General features: G+C 50.0%; 1 protein-coding gene across 1 annotated transcript in view; it reads left to right on the top strand.

Moving 5' to 3' along the window:
- Positions 1-25735, top strand: part of DNAH9 (dynein axonemal heavy chain 9) — a 340134-nt gene that overhangs the window by 117635 nt on the left and 196764 nt on the right. The window contains exons 29-31 of the mRNA XM_047089868.1: positions 9977-10134; positions 14041-14179; positions 15919-16206. Of these exons, the coding sequence (XP_046945824.1) occupies positions 9977-10134; positions 14041-14179; positions 15919-16206 (585 nt within the window). The remainder of the gene's footprint in view (positions 1-9976; positions 10135-14040; positions 14180-15918; positions 16207-25735) is intronic.

Raw genomic sequence — 25735 nt, 5'->3', positions numbered from 1 at the left:
GGCAAGCTGCTCCAGCTCCCTTGGTCCAATTCACCTCATTGTATCTAAAGCAAGGGTCACAGGATGAATGTTGTTGACGGAAGGAAGTCACGTTTGGGGCAGATTTATGTAAGCTGCCACTTGTCTTTCAAATTATCCAGAAAACACTCATTCAACACCTATGGCATAGTAAGTGCTACGCTCAAAACTAGGGTGAAGGTCCCTGGTTGAGTAGGACGCGATCCCTAACTTTAAAACGACTTTAGTTCTTGAGGGGGACATGAGCATTCTTCAGTGTTCTAGAAGTGATTTAACTCCTGACTCACAATATGGGGCAAGACTGCTAGGCGCTTCCTCTCTCCCTGCCTCCCTCCATTCCTTCCTTTCTATCTCCCTTCCTTCCCTTCCCTTCTTCCGTGTTTGTTTATTTATTTTGAGAGAGGGAAATAGAGAGTGAACAGGGATAGGGCAGAGAGCGAGGGACAGAGAGAGTGAATCCCAAGCAGGCCTTGCACTGTCAGTGCAGAGCCTGATGCAGGGCTCGAACTCCTGAACCATGAGATCATGACCTGAGCCGAAACCAAGAGTTAGACGCTCAACTAACTGAGCCACCCAGGCACGCCCAGACACATTATTTTTAAGCCAGGCCTTAAAAAAGGTGGAGATGATGTGGATGAGGGTGAGGGTCTTCTAGACAGAGGAAGTGAGCAGACAGAGGGGGAGAGGGAGGGGGAAAATGAGCAAACTGTTGTTGAAAGTCTGTCCTGTACCAGGTACTTTTCACATATCCTCACATCTGTACAAGGTGTACAAGGATAGATACACACACACACACACACACACACACACGGGGTAGGGAGAGAAACCAAAGATCAGAGAAAAGTAACTGGTCCCAGGTCACACTCTTGGCAGGTGGCGAGGTTAGGACTTGAACCCAGCACCCCCACCCACACTGCCCAGGTGCAGGTCTAGACACAGATATCTGTCAGATACAAGGGATAAAATGCTAGAGAAGAAAATGAGGCTTGAGAGGCAGGTTCGAACCAAACAGCAGACGGGCTTAATTAAATGCCACGATGTGTACTGTCTTCAGCAGGCAACGGGGAGCCCCTGGAGGTTTCTGCAAAACAAATTGCCCTCTGCCTGGCAGTGGTTTTAAGGAGGGGCTGAGCAGGAGGAAGATCAGTGGCTGTGAAGTCAGTGGTCTCTCCTGGGGGTCCCGATTGGAGCTGGGGCCTCAGTGGGAGCCCCCCGGCCTTCCCCATGGCCTCCCGGTCACCCCAGCAAAGCATAGCCTTTGCCGACACCTGCTCTGGGCTCCTTCCTATAAGCCGGGTGCCCCTGTTTCCTGCTGGGGATGCTTGTGGTTTCATAGCCCACCCCCGCCCCCCACCTCTATTGCCTCCGCCAGGCAAGGCCAGCGTCAGGGTGCTGCGCGGTGGAGAATGTTGGGTGGTGATGGCACGAGGGGCTGGCATGACGGGTGCTCCCAGCTTGTGCCTGGAGTCCATACGGTCCAACCATTTAACTTTCCCCCTACCGGTGGCTTTTATTTCCAGAGTGTTCCACAGTGGCGTGTATACAGTACAGGGAAAGAGAAACAGAGCTCTGAAGGACTCCCTTTCCTTCGGGTCCAAACAAAGGGGCAAGAAAGAAGTGTAGCTTGACTGCCAGTTTTCGGAGGACAGGGGCAGCGGAAGGGAGGCGGGAGGCGCTGCAGACAGCCTCCGCCCCCGTCACCCCCTCCTCCAGCATGCTGACCCCACGCAACGTGCTGTCCCCGTCCAAGCAGGCTGGACTCGGAGCTGGGGGCAGGACCGCAGCCACCACGAGGCGGAACAGCAGTGGAGCTCACAGCGCCAGCTGATTCCAAGGCCCCCCCCCCCCCCCGCCCGCCAGTTCATCTCCGGTTGCCGCCGGGAGCCATAAGTGGTCAGGGGGCTCCGCAGGGTCCCTTCACTTCCCCCACGCCTCCCAAGGTCATCCGGTCTTCCAGCCCTTGATTTTGACAGCCAGTCTGGTGCTCCCATTCACGGGCTCCTGTCTGGCCTGCTGCTTGGTGAGGCTCCTGCAGGTTGCAAAACCGAGGGCTCTTCTTCCGTTCCCGGTGCTGATCTCTTTCCTTAGGACCGTTGGATTCCGCAGGGGTTAGTAGGAACAATAAGTCGAGTGGCTGTCCAGAGCACTCTCTTGGCCTGAAAGCCCTTGACTAGCTTGGGTCGCGGGAGCCGATGGTGTGTGTTTCCAGGCTGCTGCCCCGGTGGCTTGAGGTCAGCTGTGGCACCTGGCGAGTGCCACAGACCGGGGGCATTTGGTTTTCCTGGCGAGCTGCTGCTTCAACACTTAGCACGCCTCTGCTTTGGAAGAATGCACGTCAGGGCCGCCAGATTTTTTTTTTAATTTTAGAGAGCCTCTGAAAGTCCAGATTTTTATGTAAAAACATCTCTAGATTTCTTGGGGCGCCCGGGTGGCTCAGTCGGTTCAGCGTCCGACTTCGGCTCAGGTCACGATCTTGCGGTCTGTGGGTTCGAGCCCCGCGTCGGGCTGTGCGCTGACAGCTTGGAGCCCGGAGCCTGCTTCGGATTTGTGTCTCCCCCCACCCTCGCTCGCTCTCGCTCTCGCTCTCTCGCTCTCTGCCCCTCCCCCGCTCACGCTCTGTCTCTCAAAAATGAATAATGTTAAAAACATTTTTTTTAAACATCTCCAGGTTGTCAACTCAATTAAAAAACAAAACAAAACAAAACAAAAAACCAAACACACAAAAACCAAAACCTGAGCCGGACCAAGAAAGCACGGTGCCGGCTGCATTCACCTTGCCGACTTAGAGCCCAGTTTGCGCCCCTTCGCGGCCTGTGTGAATTTCAGGATAGAAGATAGAGTGACACGAATAAAATCAAGCTTTCTCAGAGTACTAAATCTCGGCCCGTAGTGGGTTCTGAGAATTGGGACGGAAGTCTAAGCTGTTCCCTGCCCTGGTGGCCGTTGGGATCGAGGACTGTCATTATAATGTGCGCCTGGGGCTTTTCTCCTTAAGTCGCCTACTGCAGATAACGGGCAGCTCTCGTATCGCCCGGGTTTTTATCTCCTTGCCCGCCATCCTCTGTTCATTCTACCTAGGTGGTGCCCACCTCCCTCCTCTCTGCTTGTCTGACTCCCTGTACCCTCTCTCCTGGCTGCTGGCCCCAGACCTCAGAGGGCCTCTCTCATGCTCTCCAGCCCGGCTGCCTGGCTGTGACTGCCCTCACTTGAGTAGTTACACCCTTGGTGTCCCAGCTCAGCACTGGGGGGCTTCCAGAAGGCCATCTCGCCGTGTCCCTCCGAGAAGCCCAGGGGAAAAGCCAACAGGAAAGCAGTGAGAGCCAGACCGGGGTCAGCCCAGAGCTCATCTCACGTTCCGGAGATGCTGTGAGCAGCCCCGTGTGCAGCTGGGATTTGAAAAGAAACAGGTTCTTGTGGGGTGGGGTGACCCGGGCAAGGGGCGGGGAAGTGGTTGTGAGCGTGGGTCACGTTTGAAACCGCACAGCCGGTATTCAGCCCCGGTTCTGCCACTTAACTAAGCTGTGTGCTTTGGGGCAAGTCCACATCTCAAGCTCTCCGTCTGTAAAGAGGGTTAATAACAGTACGTGCCAGATGCAGTTGTAATAATTATTAAATGAGTTAATACGTGTAAGAGCCCTTGAAGCCCTACGGATAGGAGGCGTGCGACAAATATTAGTCACCGTGATGGTGCTGATTATGGTGGTGGCCATGATGTTGGTGATCACTATCGTCGTTGCCTGAACACGGCCGGAAACGGGTTGAAGGGAAGCAGAAGGCAGGGGGATACAGAGCAGGGAAAGAGGGTCCACGCCCAGGTCTATCCAGTCTCCCGGACACCCTTCGCTCCTTCTCAGCTGGCCCAGCCTCAGGCTGTCTTCCCAAACTGAGCGTCCCAACCGGTGAGGCAAAACCCAAGAGCCGTGGTCCCCGGGGTGCAATGGATGAACACTGCGAATTCACCTGATCCTGAAACTGCCCGACAGGATGTCCTAGGAGGTTCACCAAGATCAGTTCCTTTTTGCTTCTGGAATTAAATGAGTTCCACCCGGAATTCCCGGGTGCTTTCACACTGCAGTCTAGGAACACACCCCATGGGAGAGACGGTTCTCAAGAAAGTGGTCTGACAACAGCCTGGGCAGAATTGGAGGCTGTACCACTTAAAATCATACACCCGTCCAAGGGGAAAATTGCACTTAATTATTCACACAGTCATCTAGGCTGGCATATTGGTTCAGAAGTCGCACCAGCTGGGACAGTCCTCCTCCACCCTCCCCGCCCCTCCCTTCGGCTCCTTGCCTGCCTATCTGTGCTCTTCTAGTAACTTCCACAAAAGCGCGTGTGCGTCAGTGTTCTCGTAGGTGGGTATTTTCCTGTTTCTGTCCGATGGCTCAAGCAGAATTACATACCCAACGGGGAAAGAGTGTGGCATTTCTTCTCGTAGGTGGGTATTTTCCTGTTTCTGTCCGATGGCTCAAGCAGAATTACATACCCAACGGGGAAAGAGTGTGGCATTTCTTCTCGTAGGTGGGTATTTTCCTGTTTCTGTCCGATGGCTCAAGCAGAATTACATACCCAACAGGGAAAGAGTGTGGCATTTCCAAGAGCAATTACTCTGCTGTTTTAAAAAACGTAGAAAATACTACCTTTTTTTTTTTTTCCTTCGGAATTTTGCTAATGCTGTTGTGGTCAGCTCACCGGGCCTCGGGTTATCCGGGCCCAGGGACAAGTGTCACCAGGATGCACTCCACTGCCCTCTCCCTCCAGCCTCCTGTCCCCTCGGTGCCCCCTGGCCAGGCATTTCCACCATGCCCCTTCCTTCCCCGTGGTACAGGAGTGCTGAGCCGAGGCAGGAAGCAGCTAGAAGCAGCGAATCGGTTGGCAAGGTCTTGGGAGGTCACCAGAGCAGTGCTCCCCAGACTCAGGGCGCCAAACAAATGCTAGAGTCTCAGAACCAAGGGAGCTCCCCACCTGCCACCTTTGATAGAGGAGCTTAAGGTCGAAGGTGCAAACGCAGAAATATTTTTTTTTAAAAAAACGTGAAACCTGGTGAGTGGGTTGCACTTGCCGAAGGCAGCACCCTCCAATCCGCCTTTGCAGAGGGAAGCGTGGAGTGAGCCGGGCAGGATTTTAATAACGCATGGCATTTGGGGGCAAAGTGCGGACCGCAGAATGGACCGCTTCCCTAGAATGTGAGGGGCAAAGGAAAAAGAGCTGACAGGTTTTATGTAGCTTAGGGCTAGCCCGTGACCTCCTTAAAACATATCACCTGCGGGGAAGGTGGCCTGACTTTTCTAGTTCACGAGTGTGTCTGATACAAGGCCCCAGCGGGAGGATGTAGGGGGCAGAACCCTCCGTGATTACCAGCTTCCAGTCTTGGAAGGGAAAGACCTCATTTTTAAGGTGTCCCATCAGGCCCCACGGTCAGGCAAACACACGTGGCTTGTACAGAATACAGGATTGCTCATCTGCAGTCAGGGCCACCACGACCTAGAGGGGTAAAATCTACCCGCACATCTAAAGCATAAGTCGGTTGGGGTGCCTGGATGGCTCAGTCACTTGAGCGTCTGACTTCAGCTCAGGTCGTGATCTCACGGTTCGTGGGTTTGAGCCCCGCGTCGGGCTCTGTGCTGACAGCTCGGAGCCTGGAGCCTGCTTCGGATTCTGTGTCTCCCTCTCTCTCTGCTCATGTTCTGTCTCTCTCTGTCTCTCAAAAATAAACGTTCAAAAAAAAAAGCATAAGGCAGATAGCAAGCTCCAGGAGAGAGGGATGATTAAAGGCTGTAGAGGCTGGAAGACAAAGTGAGCTCATCTGGTTGAGGGCCAGTGGGGACTCTTGAAATTGGTAGGGGCAGTTGGGGCCAGTGGCATCTGTTTCCCTTGGGAACTTACTAGAAACGCAGACTCAGACCCACCGTTGACCTGCTGTAACATAGTCTGCATTTCCACGAGATCTCCAGGGGTTCGTACCCACCATAACCTTGGAGATCTGCTTCTCTGACTCTGTATCCTCTACCCTGGCTACACCGTAGAACTGCCTGGGCAATTCTGAAAAACAGGAATGTGCAAATGCGTAGTCTCTGTGCCCAAAGATTCTGGTTTCATTGGTCTGCGGCAAGACCTAAGCATCACCTAAGCATCAAGTCTTTTTTTGGGAACTTTTTCTGTGGTTCTTTTGTCCAGCAAACTTCGAGAACCGGAGTGGAGAGGGAGATGGGCAGGTGAGGGGAACATCTTGAGGGCTGTGGAGCGTGGGTGCATCTCAAGACCCACAGGTTCGAGCCCCACTGGCCCAGGTTAGCGGGCTGCAGGGACACGTCCTCCCCACGGCAGGAGGGAGTGAGGAGCAGGTGCACTGAGGGGGGAGGGGCAGCTCTGACAGGGACACCTGGGCAGTGGCAGGGATGAGCCGAAACCCAAGATTTGCCTGGACTGCTGTGGTTCTCGAATTTGAGCATGTATCCAGATCACCTGGAGGCCTTATTCATCAGCTGGACCCCACCCCAGCATTTCTGGTTGGCTCAAACTGGGGTAGGGCCAATAATTTGCATGGGAATTTGGTAGGCCCCGGGGACACGAGCTGCGGCATGGTGGACAAGTCACTTACACCTCCTTGCCCTCAGTTTCCTCATTGGTAAAATGTTTGATTTTGCAGATCATGGTTTTCCCAACTTTGGCAAATGTCAAAGGCCTCCATGTCTTGAGGCCAGATAATTCTAGCAAACCGCCCCCCCCCCCCCCCGCCCCACCCTGCCCCCTAGTTGTGACAACAAAAAAGTCTCCAGCCATGGTCAGATGTCCCCTGGGGAGGGGGGGGGCCGGTGCAAAATCATCCCCCCCTCACCCACATTTGAGACCACTCATTTCGACATAGCTCTCCATGTTTGTTTTCTTTGGTGAGTGACAAATACAGCTTTTCTTACTCAGCGGAAACGTGTGTCGGAATTATTATTTCCAGAACAGAACAAAATTCCTCTGAAAGCTATGTATTTGATGAGGAGCCGTATGTGGCTGGCACGGTGTCCTTCTAGTAAGAGGCTGTTTGAGAAAGTGGCTATTAAGTGTATGTGCTTTGTCACCAAATTGCCTGGTTGGTGACTTGGGGTGCCCTGAGGTGCCCCACTTACCAACTGTTAGACACCTGGCAAGTTTCTTTTTTTTTTTCCTTGTAGAGTTTTATTTTTTAACCAATTTTAGACTTCTAGAAAAGTTGCAGAAATCGTGTAGAGGCCCCACGTATCCCTCCCCCACCTCCCGAAACTCGGCATCTTGCGTATCTGTAGTACAGGTTCGTAACTGCTTCTGGCTGTTTCGTCGTCTCTAAAACGAGGATCTGCCCCCATCTCGTGCAGCTATGACGAGGACTTAACGGGATAACTCGCGTAAAATACTCAGAAAAGCGCCCGGTGCCTTCCAAGCGCTCAGAAAACGTCAGTTACTATTTTGTGGTTATTCTGCGTGGTTTTAAAATCTTTGAAAGCGGTTAAGTTTTTAGTGGAGAAACAGACCCCCGTGAGGGAGGAGTGTACCTGACCTACAGGTGCACAGTGTGTGGCTGCCTGTGTGTGCACCCCCACCTGGCTGGGCCCGGGGTTTAATCCATACGATCCCAGCCCACCTGCTTGCCCCTGCCTGCCCCCCCCCCGACATCCTGAAGGACCTCTGGACTCTATCGGGGCCTCCTGGACCCTGACCGCTGCATTCCAAGGCTCATCCCGCGGACCTCGGTTGTTCCTAAGACGATGAGAAAATGCCAGGTAGGCAGTCTCCCGTCCTGTCCAGCGTGAGCCCAGCGAACAGAGCCTGCCACCAGCACTGATGCCCCAGCGTTAACTGCAGCCTTGAATGGGCTCAGCGCTGTCCCTCAAGGGCGCCCCCTACAGATGGGCGCCGCCCGCCCTCCAGCGCGCCATAAAGTCTCACTGAGCGCCAGGTTCCTGGGCCTCGGTGTTGCAGGAGGGGAGGCTGACTCAGACTGTCAGCAGAAAGGGCCCCAGGTCAGCCTTCGCCCAAAGGTATCCAAGCCGTTGGTAAATAGCAATTAAACTCACTCCCCCGCCCCTTAGGATGGTGACTGTTCAGTGTATTTTATGGGGAGGACCGGGGCCAGAGAGAGCCCAGCCTTCACCACCCACGTAAGCCGCGGGGTGGCCGGGAGGCCGGAGGTCGTGTGCAAGGCTCTGGAGACCACCTCTGCCGCAAAGGCATCGACATTCCCTTCGCAGAAGAGAAGTTTCGGTCTCAAACTAATTGCCGTGAGCTCAAATGCGTGTGGCCTTCCGGGCCTTGCTTTGGGGAAGGAGCTGAATCCTAATTACGGAACTGTCACACGTTCCGGTGAGTGCCCGTTCTTCCAGACACTGGAGAGAGCCTTGTTCTGCCATACACGGTCCGGTGGTTTCGTGTCTTTCCCCTTATTTAGGCTCCAGCTGTCTCTTTCATAAATGCTCGAGCTCGCTCTCTCTCTCTCTCTCTCTCTCTCTCTCTCTCCCCCCCCCCTCTCTCTCTCTCCCGGACACACACACCTACCTGCAGCCCAGTCTCCACGGAACCCTTGGCTATTCCAAACACCCCGAACGCGGCTGACAGGACGGGAGCTCATTCAAAATCTTGCACTGGCCCCCCCGGCTTTTGGGTTTTGCTTTCGGGAGCCCCGACAAGCTGGAACTACCCAAGAGACATTCCGAAGGGCCCGCCTGAACAAGGGCGCCCCTCCTGCCTTCCCGCCTTCTGTCACTGATCATCTTTGCAAGCGCTCTTTCCAAGGCACCGGGTGTGAAAATGGTGATCTCCTTTCTGTCTCTCCTCCCGGGGCTGTAAGAATGATCTAGAATGTAGAGCCAGCCAGCTCAAGCTTTAGCATATATCCCCACCATTTAAGAAAAAGTCTCATCATTTTAGAAAGGCACGAATAGCCCCGGGGATGTAGCTTGAGCCTCGCTTTGGTTCTGGGGCTCCCTCCACTCCTCACCATCTACAGGACACTCCGTCCCTGAAGGGGTGAGCTGTGTTCATGCCATCGGTTCTAGAGATGCAGTCTGAGGAGGTAAACCAGGCTGAGGACCACGACTGCAGTGACGATGGTCACCTTAACAGTTTCCATGTTAGCTGCTAGACTTTTAAAAAAGAAAAAAAACTTTTATAAGTTTATTTTGAGAGAGACAGACAGAGAGCAGGGGAGGGGAAGCCAGAGAGGGAGAGGAGAATCGCAATTGGGCTCCACGCTGTCAGTGCAGAGCCCGACGCGGGGCTGGAACCCACAGACCGTGAGATCATGACCTGAGCGGAAACCCAGGGTCAGATGCTCAACCGACAGAGCCACACAGGCGCCCCGTTGACTGCTGCTTTTAAGCGTTTTCTGGATGCCACTCTCTTCAGGGGCTTTATTTCATTTAAACAAAGAACAAGCCCAGCCGGTAGGTACCAGTGCCCTCTCGATCACGCAGCGGCCACGAGCCCAGGCTCCAGAATCCACTCGCCTGGCTTCAGTCCGGGTGCCACCACCTTGGAGCGATGTCAGGTTGGGCAGACTGTTCCACTGCTCAGTGCTTGTGTTTCATCATCGAGAGACGGGGCTGGTGGCACTAAAGTGCCCCCGGCCGGCAAAGGATCGTGGTGAAAAGCAAATGAATGAACACGGAAGTGCTCAGAATAACGCCTGGCCAGAGATCAGTGCTAGTGCATTTCCAGGGTAACTACAGGGAGGGTTAAACACCCGCTTGCTGTTCACTCTCAGCCGCTGTGTTGTAAATACAGAAACAGGCGGCCAGATTTCTTTTAGACAGGCACCCCGCGCCCACCAGCGGAGGGTCCAGGGTGCCGTCGCTTTGCCTGTCCTTCCACGAAGGGGGCCAGGGAGCAGGTGTCTGTGTTGGCTATGGCCATGCTTCCCAGCCCTAGCTACCACTCCGCCCCTGGGACACACGGCGGAGGGACCTTTCTCCGTTGACTCGTTCCCCAGGTAAAAAGCATCCAGGACGCGATCCGAGACAAGAAGCAGCGGTTCAGCTTCCTCGGGGAGGAGATCTGCCTGAATCCCTCCGTGGGGATCTTCATCACCATGAACCCGGGCTACGCCGGCCGCACGGAGCTGCCGGAGAATCTCAAGGCTCTGTTCAGGTGAGCGTCCGCTCTGCCCCACACGAGGGCCCCCGGAGACAAGGGTCTCCTGGTTTTTTCCACTGAAAATGTAGGGCGTGTATATTAGAAGACATTTGGAACATCTAAAAAAGCTTATAAAACTACCTTTAGGGGTGCCTGCGTGGCTCAGTTGGTTAAGCATCTGACTCTTTGTTTTGGCTCAGGTGGTTCTGTAGGTTCAAACCCCACGTCGGGCTCTGCGTTGACAGTGTGTGGAGCCTGCTTGGGATTCTCTCTCCCTCTCTCTCCCTTTCTCTCTGCCCCTCCTGCGTGCGTGTGCGCATTGTCTCTCTCTCTCTCTCTCTCTCAAAATAAACTTTAAAAAAATGAAAAAAAACACCTTTAATGCTACCATCAGTAAAATTATTTTTTGCTTAGCTGTATTTAAAATATGTGTATTTAAAAAAATTTTTAATGTTTATTTTCGAGACAGGGGGAGACACAGCATGAGCAGGGGAGGGGCAGAGAGAGAGAGAGAGTTAGACGCAGAATCCGAAGCAGACTCCAGGCTCTGAGCTGTCAGCACAGAGCCCGATGGCAGGGCTCGAACTCACTGACTGCGAGATCATGACCTGAGCTGAAGTCGGCCGCTTAACCGACTGAGCCACCCAGGCGCCCCAAAATATGCATATTTTAAAGTCATGGACTTGTGGTCCACACACGGTTTCTTTTTATAAGTTTAATTTTTTTTCATGTTTTATTTTATTTTTGAGAGCCAGGGAGCAGGGGAGGGACAGAGAGAGGAGACACAGAATCCGAAGCAGGCTCCAGGCTCTGAGCTGTCAGCACAGAGCCCCACATGGGGCTCGAACTCACGAACCGTGAGATCATGACCTGAGCTGAAGTCTGACGTTTAACTGACTGAGTCACCCAGGCGCCCCCCCCACACAGTTTCATACTGTTTTGTCTTTTTCGTTTCATACTCGATCGTAATCCTATCACAAATAACCTCTTCTGTTAGATGGTCTTAAGAAACCTCCTTCCGTGACTACACGTTATTCTATCAAGTGTGTGGTCCACAGCGTAATTAAGTAACCCTCCATATTTAAACATTAGGACCTTGTCTAGCACTTAAGACAAATTTATGCATAATGCTGTGATGTCCACCTATGTACCTAAGTGTTTTTTTCTGTATGCGTGATGATTTTCTTTGGCTAAGCTTCCCAGAAGTAGAATCACAGAGCTAACTGGGAAGGCATGTTTTTTTTTTTTTTTATTTTTTTTTATTTTTGGGACAGAGAGAGACAGAGCATGAACGGGGGGAGGGGCAGAGAGAGAGGGAGACACAGAATTGGAAACAGGCTCCAGGCTCCGAGCCATCAGCCCAGAGCCTGACGCAGGGCTCGAACTCACAGACCGCGAGATCGTGACCTGGTTGAAGTCGGACGCTTAACCGACTGCGCCACCCAGGCGCCCCAGGAAGGCACGTTTTTAAGGCTCCTGATGCACACTGACAAATGGCTTTCTAGAAAGAGCAGTGCCGAATTACATTCCTGGTAGCGATGTGTGAGAACACGTATCTTTTCCTTCGCCTTGGCCGCCCCCAGTGGATATTTTCATGCGTTTAAATCTTCTTTATTGTGATAAGAAAACACAAATGCATTTTCTAGAAGGGGCTGGGGTCTCCATTCTTTTTCTCGGGAAAGCAAAGTCAGCCCAACAAAATAAAGAGGCCTCATGGCTTCTGATTTTCTGCCTACTGGACTGTTCCTAATGGAACATCACCAGGCCTGAACGGATGGCATAGAATAGGTCTGTTGTTTGTTTGCACCACATTATGTATTAAATGCACTTGGGTTGCAAACAGTAATGGAGGTCAGGACTACTCTACGTTTCTTTTTCCCTGAGCGTAAAGGCAACATTTATCTATAGAAGAAAATTGGGGGTGGGGGGGGCGGAGAAAATATTTATAGAAACAATAAATACAGGGACACCTGGGTGGCTCAGTTGGTTGAACATCCTGCTCTTGGTTTTGGCTCAGGTCATGATCTCACGGTACGTGAGTTCAAGCCCCACGTTGGGCTCTGTGCTGATGGTGTGGAGCCTGCTTAGGATTCTCTCTCTTCTTATCTCTCTGCCCCTCCCCTGTTCTCTCTTTCTCTCTCTCTCAAATTAAATGAATAAAAACATTAAAAAAAAAAGCGATAGGGGCGCCTGGGTGGCGCAGTCGGTTAAGCGTCCGACTTCAGCCAGGTCACGATCTCGCGGTCCGTGAGTTCGAGCCCCGCGTCAGGCTCTGGGCTGATGGCTCAGAGCCTGGAGCCTGTTTCCGATTCTGTGTCTCTCTCTCTCTCGGCCCCTCCCCCGTTCATGCTCTGTCTCTCTCTGTCCCAAAAATAAATAAAAAACGTTGAAAAAAATTTAAAAAAATAAAAAAAATAAAAAAAAGCGATAAATACAAACATCTGCTTTTACACCTCGTTTTCAAAAAACCCTGTGAGGAAGACACTATTCGTGCCCCCCTTGTTCAGGGAGAAAACAGAGTCTGCAAAGGCCCAGGGTAGTAATCATGATCACCGGGGTTAGCCAGTAGCCCAAGGAGCAAGCCGCAGAACTGGGGTTCTAACCCAGTCGGTCTGATTCCAGAACCTCGGCCCTCCCCATCTGAATGCTTTCATCCAGAGATCGTGTGACCCTTTGGCATTCCTCCTTCTGACCTTGGGTGGGCAGACTATATTCCTTTTTTGAACTTGGGATAAGACCCTGTACAAGTTGGTATCCTGCCTTCGTTAATTAATATTTTCCCGTGTCAGGGACGCCTGGGTGGCTTAGTCGGTTAAGCATCAGACTTCAGCTCAGGCATAATCTTCTGGTTCGTGGGTTCGAGCCCCACATCGGGCTCTGTGCTGACAGCTCAGAGCCTGGAGCCTGCTTCGGATTCTGTGTCTCCCTCTCTCTCTGCCCTTCCCCCATTCACGCTCTGTCTGTCTCTCTCAAAAATAAATAAACATTAAAAAAATTTAAGAAAAATTTTTCCCGTACCATTAAATAGTTTTCCTTCTATAGCATTATTTTCCATGGCCGTGTTGCATGCTATTGTATGGATGCATGTTTAACCTTATTTCAGGTTGCAAAATATTTCAGGTTGAGAATCTGTTTGAATGCCATGAAAAATAACTTAAAGGAAAATTGTTCTTGAGCTATATGTTAGTGAAAATCGTATATCCACGTGGGGAAAATGCGATTAAAGAACTGTAAGTGACTTTAGGCTCCTGGTATATACCTAATAAATTAACTTGAAAAATAAGTGATTTTGCAATCAAATGTTTCTAGAGCCAGGCAGGAAAAAAAAATCAAAGTAAATCCTTACAGAAAGACAAAAATTCCCCTATATACCATTCTGTGGCAAGATGGGGTTAATGGGTATTTACTTGAGACCTCGGCATTAGATACTTACATTTGTACGCACATAAGTACAGAATAGGCCCCGAGCGTCTAGGCTTGGAGGAGACGCACGTCTTGAAAATGAGATATAGATTCTTGTGGACCCCAGGAGAGACCCGATTCTTCAACCGGAGTCCCTAATCTATTATAGGAAAAACTAATCTAATAAATTACTAATTACCAAAGCTTTACTGATCTGTGCCTGTGGAAGGCTCACTGGACCCAGGTTACAACATGAGCTGTAGCCCCGATCCTGTCCCCACCTGCTACTATCACCCATCACCTTGGACAAGACAACTCACGTCCCATATCCTTCATCACTTCGTCCCTAAGTTGGAAGTCTTAGACGAAACCATTGCTAAGGGCCAAGATGTTTATCCTCACAGATGCCTCTGTCCGTGATCCCAGCCAGTGTCTGTTGTCTTACCAGCACCGCCCCCCTCTGCCACCCTTCAGCCATGGTTAGGAAAACTATCTTGGCCCTCTGTCCCCTGTTCACAGGCCTTGCGCGATGGTGGTTCCAGACTTCGAGTTGATCTGTGAGATCATGCTGGTGGCAGAAGGATTCATTGAAGCACGGGCGTTGGCCAGAAAGTTCATCACCCTTTATCGGTTGTGCAAAGAGCTGCTCTCTAAACAGGTACTCTCTCTAGTGACGCTGGACCACCAGTCATGTGTGACCGCCCCACCTCTGGACGGGGCTCGGGGCCGATGTCATAGGGAAACATTAGAGCCTTCTGTCAATGCGCCCATAAGCATAGTACGAGTTCTGCACACTTCCACAACAAAGATTCGTATTCATTTTCTTAGCGTTAAAAAAAAAAATCTTATTCGGCCCCCAAACTTATTTTTTTTCACAGACTACTTAGCACCTCATCGACCACCCGTGTCCCATGAGAAACACCTCAGTGGCCAACGAAACTCCCTTGGAGGGAACGGTCTCTACCCAGAGGGACACGAGATGGGGGAGAGGGTTGGGGAGATAGTGAGTCATCGAGCCCCATGTACCTCACCACTTGTCCTTAAATGTGGCTGCTGCCTAGGGCAGACCCCCCCACAGGAATAGCACCTTAAAACATGCCGAAGGGGGCGCCTGGGTGGCTCATTTGGTTAAGTGTCTGACTCTTGGTTTCTGCTCAGGTCATGATCTCCCAGGTTTGTGGGTTTGAGCCCCATGTCAGGCTCTGTGCTGACCGCTCAGAGCCTGGAGACTGCTTGGCATTCTCTCTCTCCCTCTCTCCCTGCCCCTCCCCCGCTCGTGCTGTCTCTATCTCAAAATAAATAAACTTAAAAAAAAAATGCCAAAGGGGGCACCCGAGTGGTTCAGTCGGTTAAGTGTCCAAGTCTTGATCTCAGCTTGGGTCTTGATCTCAGGGTCGTGAGTTCAGGTCCCATGTTGGGCTCTGCACGGGATGTGACGGAGAATCTCTTGGTGGCCGGGACAGCCAGTCAGGCTTCCTTGGGCTGTTCCCACTGAGTGTCTCCTCCGTCCGGGGCTCACAGGGACCATCTTTGCTGCCACAGCACGGGGAACACCCGGCCCTGTGAAATCTGTCCAAGGTGGATTTCTTTAAAAACCTCTCCTGTTGCCTCATGCTTCCCAGGCCCCTTGGTCATTGCATTCTTTCCGTAGATTCCCCACCACCACTAACGTCCAGGCCAGCGGCCGGCATTCACAACTCCACCCTGAGCCTCTCTTGTGACCTCCAAACCCGCATGTTCACTGGTTTCTGCCACAGGTCCCCACCCCACCCCAGCCCGCTTCTCCCACATTCCTTGCTTCACTACGCAAAACCGTCACTTACTTGCTTGCTGATTCTGGAACCCTGGGAGTCCTCCTCGGCATTTTCGTCTTCCACAGCCCTGCACCTAACCACGGACGAGCTGTTGTTCGTTGCCCGCTCTGGCCCCCTCTCAAATCATCTCGTTTTCTTTCTACCACTTTCAATCCAAGCCCCCCTGTCTCTTGCTTAAACTCTTAGAATTTCCTTTCTACTGGTTGCTACCAGTGATTGTTTTCAGTTGCTTTCCTCAGAGAGTTTGGAGGCCTCCAAGGTGTAGAGCTTGTGAGCTCAGCCTCCGCCATATCTAAGCCAACATGGCTGCCTCCCGGATACCCTTCAGCTCTCTGAATGTACAAGGAGAAGCCAGGTGGGTCGGGAAGTGGTTCTGTTTGGTTTCTCCAACCCCCAGCCCCCGGGATGCTCTGGGTCTGCTTTGTCATCATCCGTGACCCTGATGTCCCGTGTCATTGGTCTTGCCCTGTGCCTCTGCCTTGGCCTCGGAAGTGACCCGCTGGTAATCGTGTGGACGCCAGCATGGGCACGTGGTGCTCTGCATCCCAGCGACTCTGGCCTGACCCGTGCCGCCTTCCCTCAGGACCACTATGACTGGGGCCTGCGGGCCATCAAGTCGGTGCTGGTGGTGGCGGGATCCCTGAAGCGAGGAGACCCTGACCGCCCCGAGGACCAGGTCCTGATGCGCTCCCTCAGAGACTTCAACATCCCCAAGATCGTGACCGATGATGTGCCAGTGTTCATGGGCCTGATTGGGGACCTCTTTCCTGCCCTGGATGTCCCTCGGAGGAGAGACCTCAACTTCGAAGCCTTGGTTCGGAAGGCCGTGGTGGAGCTGAAGCTCCAGGCCGAGGACAACTTTGTGCTCAAGGTACACGGGGTTTCTCCCTCCCAAGTTCTTCTTGTCGCTCAATGCTTTTCTTGGATGATGGGTCATCCTCAATCCAAAGGGTTGCCTTAGATGTACAAATATGTATCTACCTAGTAGGAATTCGTTTCAAGAGCTCTTTACGGGGGCACCCACCATGTGGAATGCGTGGTGGGGAACGCAAGGGAAGGACGGGGCCCCTGCCATCAGAAGGCTCACGATCCGGCAGAGAAACACGAGCCGTTCCACTGCTGCTGCATGTGTTATTTTCCCATGAACTACTTCAGACGTGATTTCAGAGCAATGATGAAATTGGAAGTCGTGCTGGTTCTTAGGCAGTTTTCCAAGCTTGTGAATGTTCTGAAGTGGTCAGAGGCACTAGGTGGCCCTATATAATCGTGGTGGTCTTTAAGATTTAAGTTTATTTATTTTGAGAGAGAGAGAGAGATTGTACCAGTGGGGGAGGGGCAGAAAGAGAGAATCCCAAGCAGGTTCCACGCTGTAGGCACACAATCCGATGCAGGGCTAGAACTCACCAACCATGAGATCGTGATCTGAGCCAAAACCAAGAGTCGGACACTTGACCAACTGGACCACCCAAGTGCCCCATGACGGTGGTTGTTGTAAGTGAAACAGGGACACTGGAGGACGTGTGTCCAGGTAACTCCATAGTTAAAATTCCACCAGCCATTACTGACTTTGAAGGTGGAGGAGGGGGCCATGCACCAGGAAATGCGGGAGGCGTCTAGATGCTGGAAAAGGCAAGAAATGGATGCTCCCATAGAAGGCCCCAGAAGGGACGGGCCCTGTCAACACCTTGTTGCCCCACTTTGTGAGACCCGCTTTGGACTTCTGACCACCTAAGCTGTGAGATAATGACTTTGGGTTGTTTCAAGCCAATACTTTTGTGGTAATTTGTTAGAGCAGCAACAGAAAATGAGTCTGTTTACCAGTACGTATAGAGTTTCAGGGGAAAAAATCTGAAACTTCAGGGAAAGTATAATAGGTTTCGAGGCCTTTGGAGCCATGGTGGTTTCTACTATTTTCTGGAGGATGCTCAGGACAGGTGAAGACATTTCTCTCCTTGCATTAAAACAGTGGATTAAAGAGAAAGGCTCTGTCTAGAACAGATCTTTAATCATGATTAAAATGGTCTTTATTAGAAATGAGTGCACCCAAGACCTACCTCTTGGAAAAGGAAGTACACAGGTACCCCAGGTGGGGCACCCGGCTGGCCCAGTCTGTGGAGCCTGGAACTCCTGAACACAGGGTTGCAAGTTCGAGCCCCACACTGGGCATAGAGATTACTTTTTAAAAATCCTATGAAAAAAACAATAGGGGCACCTGGCTGGCTCAGTCAGAGGAGCGTGTGACTATTCATCTTGAGGTCGGGAGTTCGAGCCTCATGTCGGGTGTAGAAATTTCTAAGAAAAGTTGCACAATAAACTGTAAACTGTGGTTTATAAATAAAATATATAAGTAATATAAAAACATTGAGAGAGATAACGTGCAGGAGAGAGAAAAGATTGGCCAACATGAGGCAAGGAGCAAACGCTCTAGCGATTTAACTGTGTTAACATTTTTACTAGGATTAGGATGCATTGTCAAAATTTTTCGGGCTTTGGATACAAAGTTCTGCACTTTTTAAAAAAATGTTTTAACATTTATTTACTTTTGAGAGACAGAGACAGAGTACAAGCAGGGGAGGGGCAGAGAGAGAGGGGGAGACACGGAATCCGAAGCAGGCTCCAGGCTCTGAGCCATCAGCACAGAGCCCAACGCGGGGCTCGAACTCACAAACCATGAGATCATGACCTGAGCCGAAGTCGAATGCCCTCCCGACTGAGCCGCCCAGACTCCCCTCTAAGTTCTGTCCCTTTCGACTGGTCCGCCCCAATCCCGTTTTTCCGTAAGTCTGTTATTTTTACTGAGCACCTTTGCAGACAGTCACGTTTTCAGGAGGCGTGACTGTTGTGACAGTAGATGTATCTGCCCACAAGTAACTATACCTTGAAGGAGGGTGTGACAGGTGCCACAAGAGAGGGTCCCAGGGTACAGGAGCATGGCTAGATTGTTTTCCTGTGCAGTGAGATCTTTAGGAATTCTGTGAACGCTGCTTTGAGAGCTCACGGGTGTCTTACTTTATGTATCACATCTGACCCTCCCCTGCCCCGTCCCCCAACCACCGAGGCCGACGGAGCAGGTGAGATACTTTACAGATGAGGAAGCTGGACGGCCATTACTTCTGCAGGATATGCCACTGAGGGTTTCATGAGCGAGAACGTGCTCCCCCTTGAGGACGTTAATGGACTAGGGGGCCTTGTTCCTTCTATGCCATGGGGCGCCATAAAAGCCTCCAGGAGGCTTTTCTAGCATGGAATACAATACAGTTGGTTGAGATTCAGCCCCGGCGGCTGTGTATAAATAGAATTGCAAATTGGTGTCTGCTCACATCTCTGAGATTACATTTCACCGAGGAAAGCAAAACTTTACCTGGTCCTTCACAGCTGTGACTGTGTTTTGCCTGTCTGTCCCCACACCCAACCTCCCTCCTCCCAAGTGTGGTGGATAGACTTTTTTTCAAGGTAGAGGTGGGCTTGAAGGCCTTCCAGGTAGAAGAAAAGTGTCGGTGAAGGGCTAGACGGGGAAACACAGGGATGGTATGAGCACTGGCAAGAAGTCCGGTGTCACTAGGAAAAAGGTAACGGGGCCCGGGAGGGAGCAGTAGGACTCGAAGGGTCATACGGCAGCATGATATTGGGGGCCTTGAATGCCACACCAAGGGGTTTCCTCGTAAGGGCTCCGATCCTCAGAGGGGAGGTAAATCCGACGAGGCTGCTGCTATGTAGGGCTCTGGGGCCGATGTCCCAGCATCAGAACTGCCCACATCTTCCTGGACGCTCTGCAAGTCTGCTGAGGCCACATGGCCCTACTTTGCCACTTGCTACATTTTTTCCTACTCAGCTGGCCCCCATTCTGTGCCTTCTTTCTCTCTCCTCCTTTTTCTAAATTTTTTTTTCAACGCTTTTTATTTATTTTTGGGACAGAGAGAGACAGAGCATGAACGGGGGAGGGGCAGAGAGAGAGGGAGACACAGAATCAGAAACAGGCTCCAGGCTCCGAGCCATCAGCCCAGAGCCCGACGCGGGGCTCAAACTCCCGGACCGCGAGATCGTGACCTGGCTGAAGTCGGACGCTTAACCAACTGCGCCACCCAGGCGCCCCTCTCCTCCTTTTTCATGATGGCTTTCTGCTCCTCTGACAAGACAGATACTCCCTGTTAAAACATGCTGTCTCCCACCCACTTGTCGTTTGTGCCTTCCACCTGAACTCCTGAAAGTCAGTTCATCAGAGATACCTCGTGAGGCTCTGGGTTGAGATGTCATCCTGAGATCCCCTGAAAAGCGATAGTGTACGTTCTTTTTTTTTTTTTTTTTTTTAAGAAAAAGGAGTAAGGAGTGTGGAAACTAGAAGGAGATGGTTCCATCAGTTCCTGGAAACAGGATGAAAGCAGGTGGACAGATCACACAGGGCAGGAGGGGCTACAGGCCGGAATCCACCCCGAGGGGGCCAGTCTACCCAGGCAGACCCCAGGGGGGAAGCCCTGGGCTTGGAATTGGTAGTGAAGGAGGGCAGGGGCGAGAAGAAGAACCGGCAACAGCCGAGGGGGACCATTAAGTCTGTTTCCCTTATAATTTTGCCACCTGCTTCCCCACACTCTTCTCCCAGCTCTGCCTTCTAGTTCCAAATTCCCAAGAAGGCAGACCACGTACAGCCAGGCATTTAACCCGCAGCCGGAAGGAAAAGTCTAAAGTAATCTAATAAACTCTTGGAGGGGGCGGCTATATCTGCTCTTGGGGTGTTGGTGCCCCAGTTTCTGGCCTGTCTATTCCACTCGGGGCCCCTCAGCCTGAAGGCCAGTCACCTGCTTACTCACCTGCAAGGTCTATGGTCCATGTGTACATACGTCCATGAGCTCCCACCTCGGGAAGGCACCCCGAGCACATCCACCTGCCCAGCCTCCTTGAAAACGCAGGGCAGCGATCTTCATTTAAACTTGAGGCTCACCGGATGCTGGAGAAAGCCAACAGCACGAGAGACAAAGGCAAGCTGACTGACACCCCCCCACACACGCACATGCTCACACCACATACACACACACACACACACACAGCAGCTGACTCCAGTGCAAGTAAGGAGGAGAACATTTTGAAAGTTCTAATTAGTATCCTTGAAGGAAATTAAGAAAATGATACCCATAAAAATGGAATGAGATGCTGTAAAAATAAATAAATAAATAAGTAAAAAGAACCATCAAAGAATTGTAAAGAGCTCTTTGAAATGCATCATTGTATCATTGATAACACAAAATTCAGTAAGGGGATTGGAAGGGGAAGTCAAGGAAATACCCCAGGAGGAAATTACGTATGGATGTGTGTAAGTTTAAAAATGCATTTTTATATACATTTGTTTTTATTCAATATATAAAAACAATATATAAAATACATAAATATATGTATATATACATACATATATATACATACATGTATGTATGTACATACATATACATACATATATACATACATGTATGTGTGTACATACATATACATACATATATATACATATATATACAATATATAAAAAACATTTGTTTTTATTCAATATATATATTTTTTAATTTTTAAAAAAATGGTTATTTATTTTTGAAGGAGAGAGAGACAGAGCATGAGCAGGGGAGGGGCAGAGAGAGGGGAAGACACAGAATGGGAAGCAGGCTCCAGGTTCCGAGCTGTCAGCACAGAGCCCGACGCGAAGCTCAAACTCACAGCCGTGAGATCATGACCTGAGCCGAAGTCAGATGCTTAACTGACTGAGCCACCCAGGCACCCCTCAATATATGTGTTTTATAAGGATAAGAGATACTTATGTCTTTATTTATGTAGATATAATGTGTGTATAACAATACAATAGATATGATGTACAAAGAGACCGAAAATGCAAGAGTCCGGATAACAGAGAAGATTGATCTAGGTTATGCAACGTGTGACCAATGGGAATTTTAGAAAGAACTTTCTAGAGCTGGAGAAACAGATGTTTGGTTTTGTTTGTATTTAAATTCCAGTTGAGGGCACCTGGGTGGCTCAGTCAGGTGAGCATCCAACTTTGGCTCAGGTCATGATCTCACGGTGCATGGGTTCGAGCCCCATGTCGGGCTCTGTGCTGACAGCTCGGAGCCTGGAGCCTGCTTCAGATTCTGTGCCTCCCTCTCTTTCTGCCCCTCCCCTGCTCATGCTCTGTCTCTGTCTCTCCAAAATAAATGTTGAAAAAATTGTTTTTAATTCCAGTTGACATACAGTGTAATATTAGTCTCAGGTATACAACAATATACAGCAATTCCCATACATCACCCGATGCTCATCACTAATGTGCCCCCCTTAACCCCCATCCCTGATTTCACCCATCCCCCCGGCCACCTCCCCGCTGGTAGCCATCAGTATGTTCTCTATAGCTAAGAGTCTGTTTCTTGATTTGTCTCCTTTTATTCCCTTTACTCATTTGTGTCTCAAATTCCACATTTGAGTGAGATCATACGGTATTTGTCTTCCTCTGACTGACTTATTTCGCTTAGTGTTATGTTCTCTAGCTCCATCCACATCACTGCGAATGGCAAGATTTCATTCTTTTTTAGGGCTGAGTAACATCCCATTGTATGTATATACCACATCTTTATCCATTTCCTCCGTCAGTGGACATTCGGGTTGCTTCCATATCTTGGCCATTGTAAATAATGCTGCTGTAGACATCGGGGTTATGCACCCTTTTGAATGGTACTTGAAGACATACTATGGAAAACTGAGGGTGAAAAATAATAATGCCACGGGTTTCAAAACATCAAGAATCAGAAAAAGAAACCTTAGCATTATAGTTGTCAGCAGACCTAGAAAGCGATCCATCCAAATCAGGGCAGGAAGTTCACAGTCTCCAACAAAAGACCTCAAAATGGATACGCTGAAGCAAGAATAGATCATCATGATGAAAGTTTATGTAATTTTATTAAACTTCTAAGGCAAATGTCTTTTATTTTAACAAAGAAAAAGGAAAGCAATTAGAACACCAAGAGAAAAAAGTCACAGTCTGAAACTTTTCTGAATATTTATTTATTTATTTTGAGAGAGAAGAGGGGGAGAGAGAATTCTAAGCAGGCCCCATGCTGTCAGCACAGAGCCCAACACAGGGTCAAACCAGGAGATCATGACCTGAGCCGAAATCAAGAGTTGGATGCTTAAGTGACTGAGCCACCCAGGCATCCCCCAATTAAAAAAAATTTTTTTTAATGTTTTATTTTATTTTTGACAGAGACGGCATGTGTGGGGGAGGAGCAGAGAGAGAGGGAGACAGAGAATCCAAAGCAGGCTCCAGGCTCTAAGATGTCAACACAGAGCCCAACATGGGGCTCAAACCCAGAAACTGTGAGATCATGACCTGAGCCGAAGTCAGATGCCTAACTGACTGAGCCACCCAGGCGCCCCCCAATTTTTTTTAAGTAAACAGAACCTGATACTGATCAACATATGGAATGTAAGAAAAGAGTATCCATGGGTTAATGCTGAGAACATCATGTGTCAGGTCATGACACCAGGCTCATAGAGAACACAACACATTCCAGGCAACTACTTTCTTCTGCAATGAAAAATCTCTATGGCCATAAAAACATAAGTCATGATTGGTCTTCAACCCTTACAATCCCAGAAAATAGAGAAGGTCTAGATATATGGATAGAATGACATATAACTATTATCAAACATAGCAACGTAAGGGTATAATGCGTCTGGCTGAAGATAGGAGAGAAAGGGAAGGACAGGGATACTGTCAAAAGCTGATAGATTCATAATAGTTGGAGAATAGAAATGACCCATCCATCGGTTGATACACAGATAATCAAATTGTGACCCACCTACACAGCGGAATTTGATTCAACCATAAAGAAAGGAAGGGCTAGTATGCACCACGGCACAGATGAGCCTTGGAAACGTCATGAGTAAAAGAGGCCATCCACAAAATACCATATTGTTCTAGATCTGTTTGTATGAAGTGCCCAGAATAGTCTATAGAGGCAGACTGTATATCAAGGGCTGCTGGAGCTGGGGTAGGAGTCAGAGGATAAGGAGGGGCTACTCATGGTCTGGTTTTTCCTTTTGGAGTGAAGAAAATGTCTTAATGGTGGTGACAGTTGTACAGTCCCGTGAATACGCTCGAAAGCATCGAATTGTACACTTTAAAAGGGTGAGTTTTATGGTACTTGAATGCTATCTCAATAACACTGTAGAAGTGAATAAAAAGAAGTCAATGGAACTAGAGAGTGATTTTAAGTCTTTCAGGATCAGGGAAGCAGTCAGAAGTTGTTCGTGGGAAAAAGAAATGATGTAGGAATAGAAAACAGTCTCAGTTCGATAACCAGGGCTCTGTTTTCCCCTCCTTCATTTTTTTAATGCAATGCCCTCGGGCCAGTTTCATGCTTAAATCCTCCAAATGCTTTCTGTTGTACTTAGAATAAAATTCTGGGATGCCTGGGTGGCTTAGTTAAGTGTCCAACTTCGGCTCCGTTCACAATCTCACGGTTCGTGGGTTCGAGCCCGTATGGGGCTCTGTGCTGACAGCTCGGAGCCGGGAGCCTGCTTTGGACTCTGTGTCTCCCTGTTTTTCTGCCCCTCCCCCTCTCATTCTCTCCCTCTGTCTTTCTCTCTCGAAAAAAAAAAAAAAAAGCTAAACAAAAAAAGAATACAATTCCAAGTCCCCGTTCCTGCACATCTGACCTCTGCTTACCACTCTTACCTTACACTCTTCTCCACCCCACCTTTCCTTTCTGTTCCTTGAGCCCTCCAGGCTTACAGCTGAAACCTGAGGGTTTTGTACTCACTGTCCCCCTACCTGGAACATCGCCCAGAGATCTTCACGTGGCCGACTCTCTTGCCTCCATATATTAGCTTTAGATGGCAGCTCCCACAGGCCCTTCCCAACATTCTCCTTATCTGGAAAGATCCTGCGTTAAGTCCCTGAAGGACGCGAACGAGAGCCAGCATTGAGAATCCCCTTTTGGGCGCTTTTGGGCCCTGACTCAGAGTTCTAGCAGCAGCTGGGGACAGAGGAGAGAAAAATATGGATTCCGTGGAGAGCAAAACTCAGTATCTCAGTAAATCAGTCTGCCACAGTGGAAGCTAACCATCTTGCTCCCCAAACAGCCACTCGTCCGCTACCTTTATTTTTTTTTATTTTTTTATTTTTTTAATTTTTTTTTAATTTAAAAAAAAATTTTTTTTTCAACGTTTATTTATTTTTGGGACAGAGAGAGACAGAGCATGAACGGGGGAGGGGCAGAGAGAGAGGGAGACACAGAATCGGAAACAGGCTCCAGGCTCCGAGCCATCAGCCCAGAGCCTGACGCGGGGCTCGGACTCCCGGACCGCGAGATCGTGACCTGGCTGAAGTCGGGCGCTTAACCGACTGCGCCACCCAGGCGCCCCTCGTCCGCTACCTTTATAGTGAGCTCAGTAGTGCCGCTCTCCTCCTGATCCCCCAGAACTCATTTTAACACCTGTATCACTTAATTGTTTTAAAATAGACAAATTATGGGCTCCTGGGTGGCTCAGTCCATTAAGCATCTGACTCTCCATTTCAGTTCAGGTCACGATCCCAGGGTTGTGGGACTGAGCCCCGCGTCAGGCTCCGCACTGAGTGTAGAGGCTGCTTGAGATTCTCCCTCCCTCCCTCCCGGTCTCTTTTTCCTTCTCCCTCCCTCTTCCTCTGTCTTCCTCTCTCCCTCTTCCTGTCTCCTTCTGCATCTCTCCCCTGCTTGTGCTCTGTCTCTCTCAAATTAAAAAAAAAAAAAATTAGAGCAATTACTTTTTATCATTTTTGGAAAACGGGAAATAAAACGTATGGGGAAAAATCTTTGTATTGTTCCACTGTTGTGTCAATATCCAGTACATTACCTCTTCGGTTCACTTAACTCAGACATTAAGGATCTTATAGTGCAAAATATACTTGATCTAGAGGTGCCTGGGTGGCTCAGTCAGTTGAGTGTCCGACTTCAGGTCATGATCTCACGGTTCATGAGATCGAGCCCCACATCAGGCTCTATGCTGACGGTGCAGAGCCTGCCTGGGATTCTCTCTCTCCCTCTTACCCTGCCTCTCCCCTGCTCAATGTTCTCTCTGCCCCACCCCCCTCTCAAAAATAAATAAACTTAAAAAAAATTTTTTTAATAAAATATGCTCGATCTATATTAAAGTTTGAACGTCTTAGCCCAAGATGTATAAGACCTTTCACAATAGGGGCTGCCCAGCCCTTCCAACCATCCTTCCCATTTTCAGCAAATACTTGTTCAATGCTTGGTGTTTGCCAGATTCTCTGCTAGACGCTGGAAATAAAAAGATAAATTCATGGGGTGCCTGGGTGGCTCAGTCGGGTAAGCATCTAACTTCGGCTTAGGTCATGATCTCATGGTTTGTGAGTTCAAGCCCCGCGTCGGGCT

This window comes from Lynx rufus, unplaced genomic scaffold (assembly GCF_022079265.1).
Source record: "Lynx rufus isolate CCGP_SWC_20201006 ecotype Redwood Valley unplaced genomic scaffold, mLynRuf1.p SCAF_28, whole genome shotgun sequence".
NCBI classification, from domain to species: Eukaryota; Metazoa; Chordata; class Mammalia; order Carnivora; family Felidae; genus Lynx; species Lynx rufus.
This window is presented reverse-complemented; position numbering and strand designations above follow the sequence as displayed.